A 20677-nucleotide genomic window follows, 5' to 3' on the forward strand; every position below is an offset into this window, starting at 1 on the left:
CGGACTACATATATTTTAAAATTTGCTAGAGTCATGCTCGCTAACCAATAATAGCGCAATTTAAACAGTTACATCGTGTGTTCTATGTTGAATTGCTTTCGTACTTTTATTGTGTGTCGCGATACATGTCTTGGACTATACTAATTGCTAAAGCTGCAAGAGTCGTGCTCGCTAATAATTTGTTTAATCTGTAAAAGCGTTTCACCGACGAACTCGGTGGGCACGCAAATAATTCTGTGAATTTCGACCGATTAATCATGCGTTTGTCGTGATTTCGGCCAGAACTCAGAACCAACGAAAAATTCGTTACGTGTAGCCGTGCCTTTAGTAATTCTACTTACGCAATCATCGTCACCTACATTGATAAATGGTCGTCTCGTCTGTCACTTTTTAAATATCCCTGTCGTCGGGTCGTCAGAATCGTCACAAAACATGGGAGGACCCCCTATACTATACTAAATACTTACTTACTAATAAATACAAAGTATACTTTAGTATAAAAAATGTGTGCCACAAATGGCTCTGTAAAAACTGCTTTTTCAAATCTTCCAAACAGACACTAGACATTGCAGAGCTATAGCAAGAGCTAATACAAGTAGGCTATATCGCTGTTTACCGCAGAAGCTAGACAACGATGAAGTGAACACCAGCATAACCTGCCCTTCTAATGTATGTCATTTCTACAAACTTGACACGATGGTGAATAGAGGCGTACTTACCATAGACATACTGACGCTATGCTGACCAGCAGATACTCTGCTCCGCTTACTAAACACCCACTAAACACCCACGATATTTATCAGCTAAGGATTAATAGATAAGGAGACACAGGCTGTTAAGAAAGCTAGCAGCTTTGAACAAGGAGATAATCAAAATCTCACTTCTTCCAATCTTCAACACCTCATCCTGTGTGTTTAATAGATGCAAAACTCGTAGGTTCCTTATCTCTACATGATGTTCTCTATGTCCATTATTCTTAATGGATTTGTTTGATACAGCATATACAGCATTTACTAAGTGAAATAACCATGAGAAACCTCTTTATACTTGCACCTAGTTTTGTAAGCATTGAAAACTGGCAACTTTCACCAAGTTGCATGATTTGAGTAATTATGGCAACTTCAAAAGACAGTCAAGGTTACATAATAAGACAAAGAGAAGAAGCTGGCGAAGTGAGACAATATCGTAGTCAAATGGCACCTAAACAGACCATCCAAAGTGTCTATGTTTCAACTGTATACAGGAAATATGTTGTTCCTGTTACATATGTCTAGCCCTACTGTTACATATGTCTAGCCCTACTGTTACATATGTCTAGCCCTACTGTTACATATGTCTAGCCCTACTGTTACATATGTCTAGCCCTACTGTTACATATGTCTAGCCCTACTGTTACATATGTCTAGCCCTACTGTTACATATGTCTAGCCCTACTGTTACATATGTCTAGCCCTACTATTACATATGTCTAGCCCTACTGTTACATATGTCTAGCCCTACTGTTACATATGTCTAGCCCTACTGTTACATATGTCTAGTCTACTGTTACATATGTCTAGCCCTACAGCTATCAAATGAGCCCGTTTGTTGCATTCTGAATTGTCTGGGTATGAACAAATATATTCTATTCCCTACTAAAAGGTTGTTCGATCATAACGCGACCGACGAGATTTAGTTGACAAAATTAAGTATGACCAATCCAGTAAAAGTTTAAGCTTTTTTGTGGTTAACTGCAGGCCTCAGCTCCAATCAAAACTGCAGGCCTCAGCTCCAATCAATGCTATGAACTGTGCTTCTACTGCCCAATGGCCACCCTTTGAGATTATCTCAGCAGTTTTGTTTCATCACAGGCATTCTAGGGTATTAGTAATAAAACATCACAAGATTCACAAGATTTGAGTCACTAGGCTGAACACTGAATTTATCTGGTTTTTTCCATAAAAATAACCGAACTTTGCCATACGAAGTTGACGTGTCAGTCAGTTCAGTGTACAGTCACACCTCAACATACAAGTGTCCATCATCATTATACGATAAACTTGAAATACGACGAACGTTCCGATCAAATTTTTGCCTCGAGATACAAGACAAATTTGAGATACAAACATACGAGATGGTTCTCGATGTGGCTGAGTATGTGAGAGGCCACTTGAGAAAACATCATCACTCGGTCTTGTTAGATCAATTTGAAAAAAGTTATAAAAAAAGTCGGCTAAAAGTAAAGTGAAAAAGCCAAACCACAAGAAAAGTTAAAAAATAAAAATGAAATTAAGTTTAGTACAACTCAAGATCAAAACTATTTTACTGCATTAGAACAATTAAAACATGTTTCTCCATTGTAACATTCTGTATTGAAATCTTTTCAAAAAATAGAAACAGATTAATTTGTATTTAGTTATTTTATATAAAACATTTTGATTTGAGATATGGAAGAATTGACATACACGAATACAATTAGCCACGGAATGCATTAAGCTGCATTAATGCATGTCAAGGTATGACTGTAAGTTGAAACCTGGGTATGCCACAACAACTATTCCTATAGAACATATTTTGCTTAATTTGTTTCAGAGCTGAAGAGAAATGATGATAAACACTTGAGATAACTACATAATAACTTCACCAAATTATATAAGAAACTATGCAAATAAAGGAATAACCATTAAAAAGGTTCCATTGTCCAATTGTATTAGTTAGCAAAAAGTAAATGGAGATGGAACCTTGGCAATACAGGAAACAGACGGTGAGTATTTTACTTTTGCTTGCTTTAAAATAGCTTTTCTTCTAAAACGGACTCATTTTTTGTAATATAACAACACAAAAATTTGTAAACATAAAAACTGGTTTTAAACGAGTACTTTAGCTTATATTGTTAACAGAAGGTGGAGAGCAAATAAAATGTTGTAATCTGGCAGCCATTGTGTTACATATTCTACCAGCAACTTAAAATAATCCTAAATCATTTTTTATTCTAAATTCTATACAATTTAGTATTTCTCTCAGCGTTAGAATATTTCTTTATATTTAAAGACAAAGTATCTTTTTATCGAAAAAGCAGCAAACGTTTTTAGAGAGGTACCTATTTATTTACACTTTTGGCCTATAAAACTTATGAAATAAGTTTTCTGTTGTTTGCGCATATTTTTGACTCTTACCGCAGTTTCTGTGTTATAGGTTTAAAAATCCTGCGCAACTACCATAAAAATATTTTTGTTTTTATCCTTCCACAAGTGACAAACATCATTTTTTATTCCGTGACACTAACATACTACATCCACCATCATGTTTCAGTTTATGTACTTGCTGTTACAGTGTTACTAAAACCTTCAAATTATCTACACCGACTCTCTGCAATACTACTAGATAACAAACTCAAAACACTTGTTCAACTCAATAATTCCTGATTTCTGTCTTCGCTATTTTTGTTTTGGCATGTAACAAAAACCATCACTTTCTTGATCATTACAAATTCCAATGAAATTTAGTACATACCCTAGGACACTTATGTATTCGCCTCATCTAACTTTCGCGTTGTCGCGGAGTCATCCTCTTGCGAAAATTTCATGAGCAAAACTGAACTATCATAACGAACGAGCGAACACGCGGAATTAAATAGCTTTGTTCATTGATAGTCCAAGAAATAAATAGCAGCAAGCGATCAAGTTGCATTATCGATCTCGGCCACACAATTCTACCTGCGGTTCACAATTACAAACTAGTTCCAAATTGAAAAAAAATTTCTTACCGGTGAACTGAACCTGAGGAATCTAATTACGTTTGTTCCACTGCATTTATTTTCCTATCATTATATTTTTGCACTCATCAGAGATGCGAAATTAAGTTGCAGAAAATTTTACTCCGTATGCTACTCACAAAACTAAATACTAGCGAAATATAAGTGTCCTAGGGTATATACAATAGATCTGAAGATATTTTCTGATGTTTATTAGTTTAGTTACTCACTATGTTTCCATGACAGCAGCATGTGGATTTGGAGTTGTGCGCAAACACATGAAACTCGATCGAGAAAGGACGAACGAAAGTATTGAAAATGTTTAAAATTGAACAGCTGGGGTGTTATTTTAATGCGCATCATTCACAAGCGCTGTTTCCATTACTCGCAAGCATGATGGATTTGATAACGTTTTGCGAATTACAAAACTCACTTAGCTTGCGAATGCCGTTTCCATGATGCGAATAATTTGCGAATTGGCTAAAATTTGCGCGTCATGTGTGTCATGGAAACATCGTGATTTACTGTTTTAATTCTATGAAAAGAAGTGCATTTTACCTCTTTCACCCACTCACACCATCACCCATACCACTCACACTAGTCCTCTTGCAATACTTGTTGTAAAACTAAAAGTAAAGGTATATACCGTTTAATATTAATTAAGTAATTTAGAACCAAACTGAATGAATAAGACCTGCATACAAACATGTATGTACTGATTTACAATGCTCAAATGCTTTGGCTAACTATGGACATCCCATGATAGAAACTGCTTCGCATGTCTAGACAAATATTGGCTCAAATTTTCTATTTTCCGTTTGTTGAGGTCACACTGAGAAGTCTCAAATTTTTTATTTTCTGTTTGTTGAGGTCACATTGAGAAGTCAAGGTTTGAATGTATGCTTTTTCAAAAGGTTACGTTAAATAGTTAAATATTTCATTTACAATGAACCATAATAAATTTATCACAAGGTATGACAGAATTATTTCCTTACAAATGTAAACGTTTGCTTAAGACTAACACAATCGACAAATGAAATGAAAAAGCTGCAAAATATTCCAAACAGCCACCAAAATAATAACAACATGAGAGAGACTTTCATCCGTGGCATCAGATAGAAATATACTTTTTTGTAGCGACATCTTTTTTAATATAGCCATGAAGATATGATAGATAGTAACTTTACCTACACCAGTCAATTGCTGTTTAAAGTAAATTAGACCATGAGACAAGAACAGTAAAATAAATTATGTGTATTGAGAGAAAAAGCTCTTTTTTACATCCTGCTCTTATATGATGTAAATTGACAAAGTGTTGGTGTCTGGTATGAAGTGTTGTGGTTTTTGTTGGGAAAGTGGTAATGTAATGGATAGTCAGGCGGATTGGAGATATGATTTGAGTATTTCAATATATCTAAAAATATATATTTTATATATATTATATAATATATATTGCAAATATCTAAAAACAAATTTAGCCGACCATCTTTAAAGGCTTTTAGACACTAGTTGTAACTCTTCATACCAGATAGCATACTTTTTAAAGCATTCAATGTTTCTTTATCAGTCTTCCATACAAAGGGATACTAGATTGGAGCAGCGTAACACAAACTGAACAATATATAGATAAAAGAGTTTTACACCGATCTTTCTGAGAAGAATTAGCGCTCGAATTGATAGTCTAATTTTTGAGATAGTATGTTTGTTGAATGCTGCTAAAATGAATACACTAACACACCAGAGGCTACTTTGTTGGATAGGAAAGCCTGCGGACGGCTAGTGAGATGTTTGATGATAATAGAAAATGACAGAAAGAGCTATTCCTGACTATATATATAGCTATATAGCAAACGAGGCTTTTATCATGATGCTAGTGTGAGTTTACGACTGTCTATATGTCAGACATAAACACATGTTTGCAAATAGGAAACTATAACCAAAAGCATCAGCATGTGCAGACACCATAAAATTTAATGTTTTGTGCATTCTAACATCCTCACTACCTGAGCTAACAGCACTTTATAGGGAGTAGCTATTGAGACTCACCTAGAAGCTTACTTAACAGCCTTAACAGTTGTGGGAAGACATTTGGCTTGCTCAAATCCGGATAAAGAATAAGTTCTACGGTTTCCAACTAGCCCGTGAATGGGGACAGAAAGTAACTATTATTGCTCAAATGTCACAAGAAACAAACACAACTCCGATTAAAACCAAAGTAGAGAACATAACAGCACTACATGCACTCCGATGTTCACTCACAACCAACTGACGGCCAGCAGGTGCAAGAAACATTTAGCAACAAGTATACAATGGTACAAGCTAGTGCGGCAATAACAGTAGCTGAGAGCACTTACGATATGCATACCGGCTAGATGGCCGGAGACCATATCCATGTTGCGGAGTTGATGGACAGACACGAGGGCACTGCCCTCGACGTGAACCTGGCAGTGAGCTGAACAATTATCTGTGCCGGATATTACTTACGCAGCAGTTGCTACTATACTGATGTGAGAGGCAGTGATAAAATAATTAAATGCACTTCGGACACAAGAGAAGAGGCAGAAGAACAACCGGCTATCGCAAACTTGATGAGAGAGTGAAGGGCGTTTGAAATGCTCCAATGGCCAGGGCAAAACTGGCCAACCACCAACAAGCTATCTTCAATGCGGCCCACAATAGAAGAGAATAGAATGACAATCAATTGAAAGCACATGCTATCGAGCATGATGGCACTGGATTACAATGCCCCTGTGTACCATTAGCACTGATTACGCAAGCACTCCCTGCTTGTAGCGCTGCCAGTCGGGCAGCAGCTGTTCAGCGCTGACGTGTTCAACTACCATTCAAGAGCCATCAAATGAAAAAGCCATGGAAATGTGTTTACTCTGAATATAACCCTAACTATTTGTTCAATAGAAAACAATACATTATTAAAAGGCATCCTGGTCTGCCTGCCGAATATTTCTTATAGTAATGTTAAGTACAAGAAACTAACCAACAATTTATTTTAGTTGACATTTCAAGTATCAAGCCATAGAATCGCAATTGACTCTCTATTGGCCTTCAGGGATTATATACATTGTATATGGTAAACATGTTTTAAAAGGACAGACAACTCCCGTGTAGTGAAATCAGTATCTGGATGTAGCATGGAATAGGCCTAATAGGTCAGAACAGTAGCATTACATGTCGTGATGGATCTATATATTAACCATACCAAAAGTCAAATCTCTACATTTGAGGGTAATTTATTCTAATATCTATGTCAAAAGGGTTTATGTCAAAGCCAAATACTATATTTTTATGTTGAAATCACTGGTATACTTCAGCAAACACTCTATAGTAACTTCTTAATAAATGCTGCATATAAATTCACAAAACATTAAACCAAATAACGCTCGATTATCACACTTGCCTAAATCTCTCACAATATTCTACCCGTGGCCATCGCCGGTTGGATTACTAACAGGCCACTTTTGGAACCAACTCCCTAATACTATAACAATTATAGAGATGGTGGCCAGTTTAAAGAAAAAATTAAATTACATCTTTTAACAAGTGAATAAAACCTAATTTCTCATAAAAACTGATCTTGATTATGCAATGACAACAAGCCCAATGCCACGACTAGCTATGCTAATGCATATTATTGGCTTCATCACTCTTCCAGTTTGTTTCTTTTGTTTAACTACTATTGTTGATGAAAATAAATCAAAAATCAAATCCCAAAAACAAATACATTATATAAAACTAAACTAGATCTAAAACCCAAACCAGTAATAAACAATAAAAAGATGTATCTATTGTTCCGTGACCTCAAAGACATGATAAAGGAAGATTAGGTATAAGGGAAGAGAGATTACAGAGTAACTTACTCTCTATTAGGCTAGATAGAGTTTAAATTAACTTACCTTATACACGTTTATCATTTTTATGTAGCTTATAATCCTCATGTACTATTCTGTTTTCTAATTAACCATTTCACTTTCACATACTAATCTATGATATTTCGAAAAACCTCGAACGCCATATGTTGGAGATTACGTTATCAAACTTCACATCGCAACTTTAAAAAAGCTGTGTGTAGAGGTTTGACCGTACTACGATTAGAGCTTCGTGATATAGTGATTTTGAAGGTGGACAATTTGAAAATCGCCACCATTTAAAGAGATATTGCCAATCGGATAAATAATATAATAGCGTTATGGCAATTCATCTCACAACTGACAATTATCAGAGTGAGCGGTATTGGAACTAGACGCAGAATCCTTATCGTCCCATAATATGCACATTCCATGCCCTTCCACACACATTCATGAGATGAATGTTTCTCATCACAAACAGAAAACAGTTTCTCTTTGAAGTTAACATAAACAAAAATTAATGAAAATTTACAAGTTTTTTTTCATAACAATATTGTGAATTGTCTATAAATACACGATTGGCAATAATCACAATTTGATTGGTTATTGCAAATTTGCAATATCGAATCAGCAGGTGATTTTTGGAAACCGTAAAGCTCTAATTATGATTCATAGTACAGAGAGTCTCTTGCATTATCGTCATCCATAGGACAAGTTGTTAGGAATTCAAAGTATATATATATATATATATATATAATATGCTTGCGTTGCAATTTATCACCATAGTTTTATAACCATAAGAGATACTAATAGTAAATATTTTTATAGCTGCTAAAATACTCTTCAGTTTTATAAACTTGACTTCCTTCGACTATTATTATATGATCGGCTGGAATTTATGAGGCAGACACATCTCGGCCGCAATACAAAAGTCTTACCATGAACAAGCACTGAATCGAAAAGTAAAATATGAGGAAAACTAGAGATCTGCATAGATACGCAGTTTGCAAAAGCTATCAGGTTTCACATGTGACGCATGGCTTAGCTGACATGTTATTGCATACAGGTTGTGATGCAGTTGTGATGCATTCTTCTCACACTTGTGTGTGAATATTGGCGAGCTGTAGAAATTAGTAATTAAATACAGAACACTTGAGACTTTTCGTCACACTCCAACATAACAAAGGAGAAGCCATGAACACAACTAGCTAATCAGAACTAAGAAATGAGCGAAAATGGCAGGTGACATTCCTTCCACTTCACCGCTGACCTCTGCCAGTCAGTTTTATGCCAACAGTTATGCTACCTTCCATAAGATTTCCTTGTATGAGTTATCACAACTTGCAAATGTACTTTTGACTATTTGAGTTGTGATGAAGTAATTTACATCAAGGATTTATGAAGCACATTTTGTTCTATTTCTGGGGTTATTATATGTATATTATCATTAATATAATTATATAATATACATTAATTATACATCAATTATTATGGATCATTATTAATATTATTATTATTACTAATACTATTATTAATATTATGATCATTAATATCATTATTAATATTATCATTTATTATTATCCAACAACATCCATAACAATTCATTATTGGAAGACTAAACACATACAAGCACAAGTGTTACATGATATGATGGCACCACTAATAAATAACTAGAAAAGGAGAAATCGTTCAAGTTTAAACATTATTCGCTGTTGATCTTCTACCTGTGACAGATGACTTCAATCTAACACAAATGATTTATGATGTACTGATTTTGTCCAAAATGAAGCGAATCTGCCACACCACGCATAAATGTGCTTCATTTAAAGATGAACTTCCACCAAATTTTAGCAAGTTTTATCTAAAAATATCGGTAGTTTTCTACCAGTTACGATTGCTTTTGATATGATTGCCAGGACATTTCATGATTAAAATCGGTAAAACTTCATCGCAGTTAAAATGCTCAGCTCAAGCGAAAGTGTGATGCCGTCTATAATTGCAAAAAGACCCACAAAATAGAGACGCGTAACTTCAACGCAATCGCCGATATCAGCTAATTATCGATAGCAACTAGCGACGTCATTTCGCACATAGTTTTCTTCTGAGCCTTTTAATTGCAATGAAGTTTTGTCGATTTTAATCTTGAAACGTTCTGACAGTTCGGTCACCCTAAACATCAAAAATAATTGCAAAGGATAAAAAAATAATTATACTTTCTCATAAAATCTACCCAAAAATTTTGTGAAAGCCCATCGGTAAAGGTGCTTTGGAACCTCCAACATACACTTTAAATATTTATCGTTTGAATAGTGTATTCGTTAATTTAGACCTACACAGATCCATAAACTAGGAGTTATCCTCCACATGCCACTTTCAATAATATATACAGTCAAACATGGATAACTCGTCCACGGATAGCTCGAACACATGGTTAATTCGAACATTTCCTTTGGTCTGTTCCCACGTAATGATAAATTGCTATAGATAACTCGAACTCAACACTGTTAATTCGAACTGTGTTTTTGCCCAACAGCTACCGAAACGGTTGTTTTCGCTTTAGAAAATCACTTTATTCAAAGCCATAGAGGTAAACTTCATCTTTTCGTAATTCATAAGTGTCGTTATTACCACCATCGGCAAAATATTTTTGTCAACGACTTTTCTAAAAGTTTGGTGAAATTTGATTTTTACTGCGATACGATGAATAGCACGGGCTAGCCGGGTCACGCGCGCAAGAATTTTCGCCACGCACATACAAAACAAAAATCGCATGTTGTTTTGTATGTGCGTGGCGAAAATCCTTGAGTGCGTGACTCGGCTAGCCCGTGATTTGCCCGCTCAACACGGAATCAACGTTTTCCGACGTTGATTCCGTGTTGAATCAACTTCGGAATGTTGAATGTTTAAAACGTCTTAAAAAATGTTGTAATTAAACGTATACGTTGTCTGAGCTACAAAAAACAATTCATCGTTTGACCTAAACACAGAATACGTGTGTACATTCAATAAGTATCTATTAAAAAAGCGTGAGTGATATAGAATGTACCGTAAAACCTCGTAAAATTTCTAATTGAACTGCCTCGGAGTGTTGCTCTTAACGAATCCCAGATAAAGTAAGGTAATCTGCATAAACTTCAAGAAAAAACGGCAAAATTGATCGTGGGTAAAACCCCAAAAGAAAAAAATGTCTTTTCTTTTGAGCATTTCAACAACGATCAAGTTTTGCCAATGTCAATCTGAAAAACGTCCTGGCAATAACATCACCTCAAACAACAAACCAATCTCAAGTGATAGAAAAATCTCTATACTTTTTCATGAAAACGTTTTAAACTTTACATTAGAAGCATTTAATTTGAAACAAGCCATTTGTGCTTTTGATTTATATTATAGTTTGTATATGTACATGTATCTACTAATAAATAAGTAAATATATGGACTTGTGACAGTGCTCTGATAATTTGAATGCTCTGATAATTCGAACACTTTTGCTCGGTCCCTTGAAGTTCGAGTTATCCATGTTTGACTGTATTCACATGAGACAGTAATTACTTTATTGATTAAAGGAAGACCTGATAATGAATCCAATATCACAGTCTACAAACATTAACTATATATAAAGGTTTCAGGTTGATGCTTCGAAGAAACCTACCCGACTCAGGTATTGTCTACCCACATGCACCCCAATCATCACAAAAAAAACTATATTTTTACAGTTGTTAGAGATATGTGAACAGAAATCTAATGCTACTGGTGTATTCATCGCATACCAACCCTGCGTGGAGGATGTGAAAGCACCCTAAATGTGCAGTGACCCTTACAAGACTATGTACCAAGCTACAGTAGACGCTTCTTTAACTCAAATAATGTAAACTTTACATCAGATTATAAATTTATATAAAGTTTTTGCTTCACAAGGGACAAAGGTCTGTTTGGGAATATCTTACAACGGATTAGGCAATTTACATGTATTTTACTGTTCGCCAAATGTAAAATCACTATATCGTAACCATTCCTGGAATAGATTATTTAAGAGCGTCTGCTGTATTTTAAAAAGTATAGTAACCAACATGTTTTGCCCCTCAACAAAATGCAGTTGACCAATTGCTGTATGTCAGTATACACACGGGCCATGAGAAAAACTACTATCCAACATAATTGGATGAATGTAGGGATGTTATCAAAGACAGGAGGTTTTACTGGTCATTGCCTCTGTGTAATTGTCAGCTGCAGAACATAATTACTGTGTTTCTAACCTGAGATCCTTCAAAGGCATCATAATTTCTTTAAAGGTTGACTTGCAACAAAATTCACATTACAGTTAATTGGTATCAAAATATTCACCATGTCTTACTCTGCTGTGTTGTAGGTGCGAAATATGCGAAGCTGTGATTACAAGCTTTTAAATGCTCAAAAACGAACAGTTAATCGCAGCCATCACCAAACCGCCGTAGATTGGAAACCATTTCCAAAACGGCTCAAATGAGACATAGCTGAACACGGTGGCTTCTGTTTACACTTTCATGCAACCTCATTCGTGGAAACATTTTCACAAATATACTTCACGCATTCAATAAAACCATGTCTATTGTCCTTCCTTTTTCATCATCATTGTAATGCTGTCACTCTGACTGAGCGCTGATATTTTAAAACCTACCCGTGAAAATTCGTTTAATTTTCTAACCTTAGGTCGAAGGAGTGCATATCATCCTTTGATAAACATGACAAGCCTGTTTGTCCCCTGTGATGGTTGAAAAATGCTGCAGAAATTGTTCGCGCTATTTGGCAGGAAGTATGGGTCACATGATCAGATTACGACTAGACGATTAGACCAAGCTGAAACTGTAAAGTAGTGAGTGTCTATATTTTATACGCTCTTTTCGATAGAACTCGAAGTGTTTGTCATAAACTAGTGCTACGAGACGTTTTATATTGAGCCTTTTATTTCTCGTGATAACATCACGTGTCAAAACAATAACCACGTCAAGTTGAGTACGTCATCAAAATAAAGGGATTCCAACCTACAGCCGTTTTTATAACTGTTCACTTTTTGAACTTTTAAGAGCTTGTAATCACATTTCCACATATTTTGCACCTACAACACAGCAGAGTAAAACATGAAGAACCTTTTGATAGCAAATAACTGTAAAGCGAATTTTGTTGCAAGTCAACCTTTAAAGAATAAACATCATTTGAAGGTAAAGCTTCTGTCGACATATAAATCTCTTTGCATTGAAAACCCAGTCTTAGAAGCTTAACTACACAGCAATCATTGTAGTATTGATGAAATACGAGAGACATTATCAGGCTCATTCATAAACCCTCATTAGAAGAAGAAAATTGAAAGTTATCCAGAAACAGTAGGAGGTAATGAGATAGCTAGCTTGGGTGTATCCAAGTATCAGGAGACGAGATAGTATTCATTTGTTCAGTCCGAATAAGTTCTAAGATGCGTTTAGAATAAGCAATGATTTTAGTATTTGTGCGGTTTCAATTATTTCTTGTAAAAAATGGATTTTTAAGCAAGCAAGTTGCATTAACTGAAGTGGTTACATTTGCCTTGATCGAGTTGAAGGCGTTTGTCACAGCCAGTTATCCAATTGAAATGATACTAATTAGGGGTGCTGATGTTTAGCTGCCATTATTTGTGACAATATAAATTTTAGATGCCAATGATTTTGGTCAATTTGCTTTTAATACCTCCAATTGGACTTGCTTGGGCATCTTTAGGTAGATTATTGAGGCGCTAACCCGTCATTGCTTGCCATGCTATGGGCAGTCGTGCTGGACCTTCTACAGAATTTACTGAACACTTTTGAATACGAGAAATTATAAACTTAAACAATGGATACATATACATAGCGTTTCCATGCTTCGCATGGGTTTGGAGTTGCTTCTACTCCGCATCATAGAAACGGTATTTCGACGCCATTACGCTTTGCCATATTTGTGCGAAGGCATTCGCTGTGAGAGTACTAATCGACATCATAGAGCTGAATCAATAATACTCAGCTAAGCTCTCCCAGTAAAGGTAAAAAAATTTCAGCAATATGCAATCAAGCATCTTGGCTAATTAGTGCAACTAGTTGACTACGCATAAACTAAAACGTGACCATGACCTGAAAGCGAGTCTACTTTAGCAAGTTGTTTGGAATCTTGGAAAAATCTATAGTGTACCACCGAATTATTGAAACAGTAGGGTGCAGATTCGCCGTCGCATTCGAAGCATGGAAAGGTAGTGAATATCATTTGACAAGCATAGTACGAAGGACCATTACAAAAAGTTTTAGAAGTCAATATAAGAAAAGAAGAATTAATAAAATAGTTGAAATCATGATAAAAACTAATCATAATAAACTGCTATCTGACATAATTGTAAGAATGTATATGTAGGGATGTCGTGGGAAAATATGGGAAAATCTTAAAACGGATGAGGCAATTCACATGTATTTTTACTGTTTGTAGAAGGTAAAATCCCTATATCATAACCATTTCCGGAATAGATTATTTAAGAGCGTCTGCTGTATTTTGAAAAGTATAGTAACCAACATGTTTTAACCCTCAACAAAATGCAGTTGACCAATTGCTGTATGTCAGTATACACACGGGCCATGAGAAAAACTGCTAGTCAACATAAGGGTAAGAATGTAGGGATGTTATCAAAGACAGGAGGTTTTACTGGTCATTGCCTCTGTGTAATTGTCAGCTGCAGAACATAATTACTGTGTTTCTAACCTGAGATCCTTCAGATGGCATCATAATTTCTTTGAAGGGACTACAGTAGAGGTGGAACGAGACACGAGACGTCTCGAGTATCGACCTGTCTCGTCTCGTATCGGTCTTGTCTCGACTTAACTATTGCCAAACTCGAGACAGGAAATAGAACTAAAGCGCCTGCGCACGGTTGTTAAAACATGGCTTCTTGCGGTAGCAACAACTCCATATATTGTAATGGATTGCGGGCAACTGCCTTTAAAGTTATACCCGGTCCGTAACTACCTGTTGCTACTGATTATGTTGGCCACTGAGTCTAATCATGTAGTCCAGACAACGTCCCTGTTATTTTTTAGTCCGGTTCTGTGTCCTTAAAACAGATACCGGGTCGTATCTAATTACTCTTCGGATGATCCAATTTAATAAATAAGTCTTTTGCGGGTAAAATGTCTGTATTTTATCGTATCGTGTCTAAACGCCAGCTGCCCTTCATAAAATTCGGGCCTCTTTTACGTATATACTAACAATCGCGGGTAAAACTTGCCCGGACACGGAGAAACGAACGAAAGGCCGTGTCGACCATAGTCCGTGTTCGGTTAACAATGACGTTTTGTTAGTTCAATATAAGAATATACATGTGCATGTATACAGTAATTAATATAATTTCATGAGTACAATTTAAATATAATTCACATACTACAGCTAATACACAAACAAAACTTAACATTAATGAAACGATAAGAATGAAAGTGTTATTGTGTGTTCTTTTAGTTGCGGTATTTCTTTGTAGAGCGACGGCTATCGGTTTCATTACATTAAAAAGTAAGAACTATTCAATAGATGGTAAAAATATACATGTACAAAGCAATATGTTTATAATAATTATGATCAATCAAGCTCAAAATTCTTAGAATATATAACTTCGGTATTTTAGAGCTGTTTGTGTCACTTTTGTTTACAAAAACTACATGCATATCACTATTAAAATGTTGTATTTAAATCGTTTACACCAGGTGAAAATTCAATTTAAAAAGAGTTTGATTAATTTTATATATACCAAGTAGCTAGTACTTGTGTAGTGAAATCATCACCAAATGCTCATTATTTTACTGTCTCGTGTCTCGAGTCTCGAATTTTTACAAGACAGTGTCTCGAGTCTCGTCTCGAGCTTAAAAAACCTGTCTCGTTCCACCTCTAGACTACAGTTGGATGTCGATAGAGTCTGAGACCATATAAAACCAACTTAAATAAATTGTCGTGACACACCATTTTGAAGCTTAGGTTGATTCACAGGCTAGCAAACTGTCGAGCAAACTTCCAGTGGGTGTTAATTTATTCCAGTCGTTTTTCATTATGAATTTACAAAGTCGGTGACTTTTTTAAATCATTCAAGATCAGTAAGATCATACAAGATCCATAACTTAAAGACATCTGAGTGAATCCAATTCAACGCATCAGGAAACGGTGACTAAAACTTTGGCTTGAGAACAATTAAAGCCCAAAAATCACATTGACAAAAATAATGGTGTCAAAATATCGACACCAAATAGCATTGGTTTTTAACCATCAGCCATCATTTGCTATTTACTACTTAATGACTTCGCTGCCTAGACTACTTCATTTTTATTTTAGCTTTCTGATATCCAAATCTTTAAAAAATTGGGTGTGCTGAGTGTTATTATCTTACAACTTCCTGCACGGAAAAATGCCAGCTGAAATGAAGAGTAAACAAATAACAATAATTCATCATTTATCAAATTTAGATTCGTGAAAACCATTGCAAATCAAAATTATTTGGTATCACATACATGGATTTATTTGAAAAATTTAATAATAATTTTATAATAAAACACTAGTACATATAATCGTATTTGACATGAAATCAATCAAACCAAAAGACCCATTCTTCACCTTTCAAATTTTCATCATAAAAATCCTCTTCTGGAGTGATTTATTATTAAAATTTTAATGCTTTTTGGCGGTAACTGACGGGTATGCAGTATATTTTTCATGTGTGTTTTTCATCTCCCATTTTCCACCATTCTTGATTCAAAGTTAATTTAATAGTTCTTTTAGAATTTAACATGTTTGTGAATAGCATTTTCTAAAGCAGCTAGGATGTATGTGCCTTAACATAGGAGTTCATGAATTGCTATTTTTCCTGGAATTACCTAGTTGAAAAGCATGTTTAGTTAAAGACGTGGAACTATCTCGTTTCTATGTGAACATAACTCCATCTAACATTAATGACTTCGCTATCAACAAAAAAATATTTTTTTAAGATTCAAACGAAAGCCATTTAGTGAGTGGGGCATTCTGTCACATTCTAACCTACGGCATTTTCAGGATGACTATTGTTGATTTGGTTGAGAGATGTAATATCTCTATTTTAGACTTGGCGAGGAGGCCTATTTAGGCTCAGTTTATACTTGCTGAAATAGCCAATACAAACCATGAGTAACATAAAAGCATTAGTAAAAAGTCAATAACACCCCTTAAGTAGAAGGTCAATTTTCATTATAATCTTCACCACGCAAAGACTTTTCACGATTCACCACTATAATCTTCATCATACAAATAACCTTCCATTCTACCTTTTGAAAGCTCCGAGTGATTCGCATACCCACCGACTATTAGCTGAAAAAACTTTAGCTGTGATGAATATCTCCAGACAAGGGTTACGAGCATCACAAGAGTTTCAGGAACCACGAGACAATGGGAACATTCTGCGTTCTTTTTACCGAATACAACGAAGCTTATGTATAGCATCATTAGTCAGCCTTTGAAAAACAAAATTAACTGTTCAATAGTAAAGTCTAGATTTTAAATCGTTGATTTCTGTACCAAGACTATCCACACGCTACCAATTTGACCTGAAAGACCTTGACACTCATATATTCATGTTAGGTAACAGATGTAGCAATACTTACAGCTTGATTCGTAGAAACATAAGAGGAGGTATCAGTCTGGTGTTCAAGTTTTCAAGAATGTGAGAAATATGAAATCAAAATTGAATACTTTGTTGACAAAAGCAAATGATCAAAAGTCCGCATGGGTAGGTATTACAGCACTAAGTGCTTGTTCAACTTAGCACTATGTGACAGGCCCACATGAGTCTCTTTTAGGCAGCGATAAGAGACTCACTTTGAAATGGAAGAAAATTCCGTAATTGGTGAGAAAGCTGCTGTATAAATAGAGTGGATGAGTGAACAGGTCTATCTACGATTAGGGGAGAGTTGGACACATTACAACGCAGAGCACACTGAAACGCTCCTCCAATTTCTTGTTTGTTTACATCGCTTTAAACTTTTACCTCACTAACTGAAGAGCTTTCTATGTCATCCTACGAGATATCTTGATTGCATGAAATAAAAAGAACAGTAATTTAAGTGAGCCATAATTTTGCAAAATTTCTTGGTAATTTTTTGCCCTCTTATTTTTCTATCCAAATTTAGAGAATTGCCTATCTTCTTTGTACATCATCCAATGTTAACAAAAGTCAATGAAGGCAGCTATAGACATGTTCTCTTCACAATGCACCCACCAACTTTATGATGTTACATCATCTTGAGTTGGGATGAACATTTTGGTTACTCAGAGTCATTTGGGGCACGTTGAAACACAAAGAGTATCGGACAAGTTGCAACACGTTTTAATGATGAGAATAGAGGGGCAAGTTGAAACATGTCGCAACTTGCCCCACCCTCCCCTACAGCATTATTGTAATGAGACATAAAAGATTGGAGAATTGGATATACCTCTGCTGAACCATTTATTGCACTTAGACAAAGCTTAGACAAGAAAGTGAGTGAATTTTTCTGCTGTTGTGCAATTATTAACTTTAAAGGTTGACTTGCAACAAAATTCACATTACAGTTATTTGGTATCATAAGATTCGCCATGTCTTACTCTGCTGTGTTGTAGGTGCCAAATATGTGGAAATGTGATTACAAGCTCTTGAAAGCTAAAAAATGAACAATTAATCGCATCCACACGAGACCGCCATAATTTGGATTCGCTTTCCAAAACGGCTCAAATGGGATGTAGTTGTTACAGGATGGTTTCTGTTTACACTTTCATGCAACCTCATTCGTCGAAATATTTTCACAAATATACTTCACGCATTCAATAAAACCATGTCTATTGTTCTGACGCGTCTGTTTTATCGTCATTGTAATGCTGTCACTTTTAGCACTGATATCTTATAACTTACTGTAAAAAATTGTTAATCTTTTTAACCTTAGCTCGAAGGCGTACATATCATTGTTTGATAATCATGACGAGCCTGTTGGTTACCTGAGATAATCGAAAAGTGCTGCAAAAATTATTTGCGAAGTATTGGGTCACATGATCAGATTACGACTTGACGATTGAATAATGCCGAAGCAAAACTGTTAAGTAGCGAGCATCTATATTTGATACAGGGGTCTTCGGTAACACCCGAAGTGTTTGTCATAAACTAGTGCTACAATAAGTTTTACATTGAGGTTTTTATTGACCTTTCAATTTACGTGAGAACTTCACATGACAAGACAATAACCAAACTGTAATGGCTACGTCAGAGAAATAAAGAGATTCCAATCTATGGCGGCTTTTCGCTTTTGAGCTTTTAAGAGCTTGTAATCACATTTCCACGTATTTGGCACCTACAACACAACAGAGTAAGACATGGTGAATCTTTTGATACCAAATAGCTGTAATGTGAATTTTGTTGCAAGTCAACCTTTAAACTTCAGTGTTTAGAGTAAAAATACTTTGGTAGTAATTACAACTCAATTCTGCATCTTTTTTATTCAGCCCCAGCTTCCACCACCTTCTATCTAAAGCTGACGTTTGTTAATAGCATACGTATCAATCCGACAAAAACCAAAAACAGGCGTGGCACCACGAAACGCTCAAATTTTTCTACAAAAATAGGTCCCGCCTTAATGAGTAAATACACTACAATAACGCAAGAGCTTTTGACGCCAAACGCGTCGGCTGAAAAAGGCAGGTGAATTACCCAAAGGTCGTATTTGATTGGGTACCTTACTAATAGTGAATAAAATATTTATTTTATTATTACCTAAAATAGGTTCGATCACGATTTGGAATGCACAAACTGCAATCACACGACCATAAGACAAGATATAGCTAAAATGAATAACATTTTGTCAATTCAGTTGGGATTCATGAAGTCTTTTCTTCCAACATCGGTTACTTCGATTGATTGTGTATTTCAATTTGGTTGCTGGCTGGTCACATATTTACACTCATTAACTACTTTTTAATACATTATAACCTAGAATGAGAAAAACATTTCAGACTAGATCTCATAACTCTAAGTGATGCTGCGGAATGCTGGTTGGCAAAAATTTTTGCAAGTGATATTGCAAACAGGCTGAAACTGCTGAACATAAAAAGATTTTCGGTGTACATGAAGATATGTCTCTCTTCAAAAAATATAACGATCAATACGCAAAACCAAAAGATGCAATTGGACTAATAGAGAATGTAAAAAGTGGGCAAGTGGCAATCAAATTATTTGACAAAAGAAGTTCAGGTCAACCCACTCAAAAAAAATGAAAATTTAGTCACAAAAACAGGAAATAGTAAATTTAGAAACTGAAAAAACCTCGCACCTCTTAATTCACCTCTTAAAAATTCACCTCTTAAAAATTCACCTCTTAAAAATTCACCTCTTAATTGTAGTGAATTTGATTTACCAGTTATGTTGCCAATTCTGATGAAGATTGATGCCAGTCATAACCTACCTGAATGGGAGTATTATATCCTAGATCGCAATGTTGAGGCGAACTTTTCATGCATATTGAGCAATTATATTCTCAACTAATGCTCAACCACTAACTGATGGATTATGGCGCAGCTATTTTTGAACAATTAGGTATGTGCACAATTTCAAGCTTAAGTACATTCAGGTAAAAAGTTCAAACAGGAATGACGCGTTGATGATAATACTAATTGGTAACTCACGGTAGTAGCTTTACTTACAAATCAATTATTTAAACGATTGTTGACTTATTGTATTGCTTGTTAGTGCTATTCTAGTAAACTAATAATTTGAAAATAGCTTTGGTAAGAAAAATGCTTCTGGCAAAGTTTGAAAGTCAATACAATTGCGCATTGCTCATATGTATTCTTACTGTGAGATAGTAACTAGTACTTGTTAGCGTTGAAGAGTCGACTTAAGCACTATGAAAAATAACAAAAAGTGCAAGTATTTAAAATTCGATAATTTGAATAGAAAAACTCGCTCATCTTGTTAGAAGCAAGCTCAATGAAATATTACCAACAAAAAAGAATATACTAATTACTACATCTGAAAATTCAATATAAAATGACGCCCTAAAACGAGCGTAACCACAAACAA

The 20677-nt window shown here is 35.3% G+C and overlaps 1 protein-coding gene across 2 annotated transcripts in view; it reads right to left on the reverse strand.

The window, feature by feature from the left end:
- Nucleotides 1-20677, reverse strand: part of LOC137386766 (cAMP-dependent protein kinase regulatory subunit-like) — a 42266-nt gene that overhangs the window by 21314 nt on the left and 275 nt on the right. The window contains exon 1 of one of the 2 annotated variants that reach the window (XM_068072901.1): nucleotides 6088-6240. The exons of the other annotated variant lie outside the window; for it this stretch is intronic. Coding sequence (XP_067929002.1) covers nucleotides 6088-6126 — 39 coding nt within the window. The 5' untranslated portion in view covers nucleotides 6127-6240. Of the gene's footprint in view, nucleotides 1-6087; nucleotides 6241-20677 lie in introns of those variants that run through there. 2 annotated transcript variants of the gene reach the window in all.

Source organism: Watersipora subatra, chromosome 2 (genome assembly GCF_963576615.1).
Source record: "Watersipora subatra chromosome 2, tzWatSuba1.1, whole genome shotgun sequence".
Lineage (NCBI taxonomy): Eukaryota > Metazoa > Bryozoa > Gymnolaemata > Cheilostomatida > Watersiporidae > Watersipora > Watersipora subatra.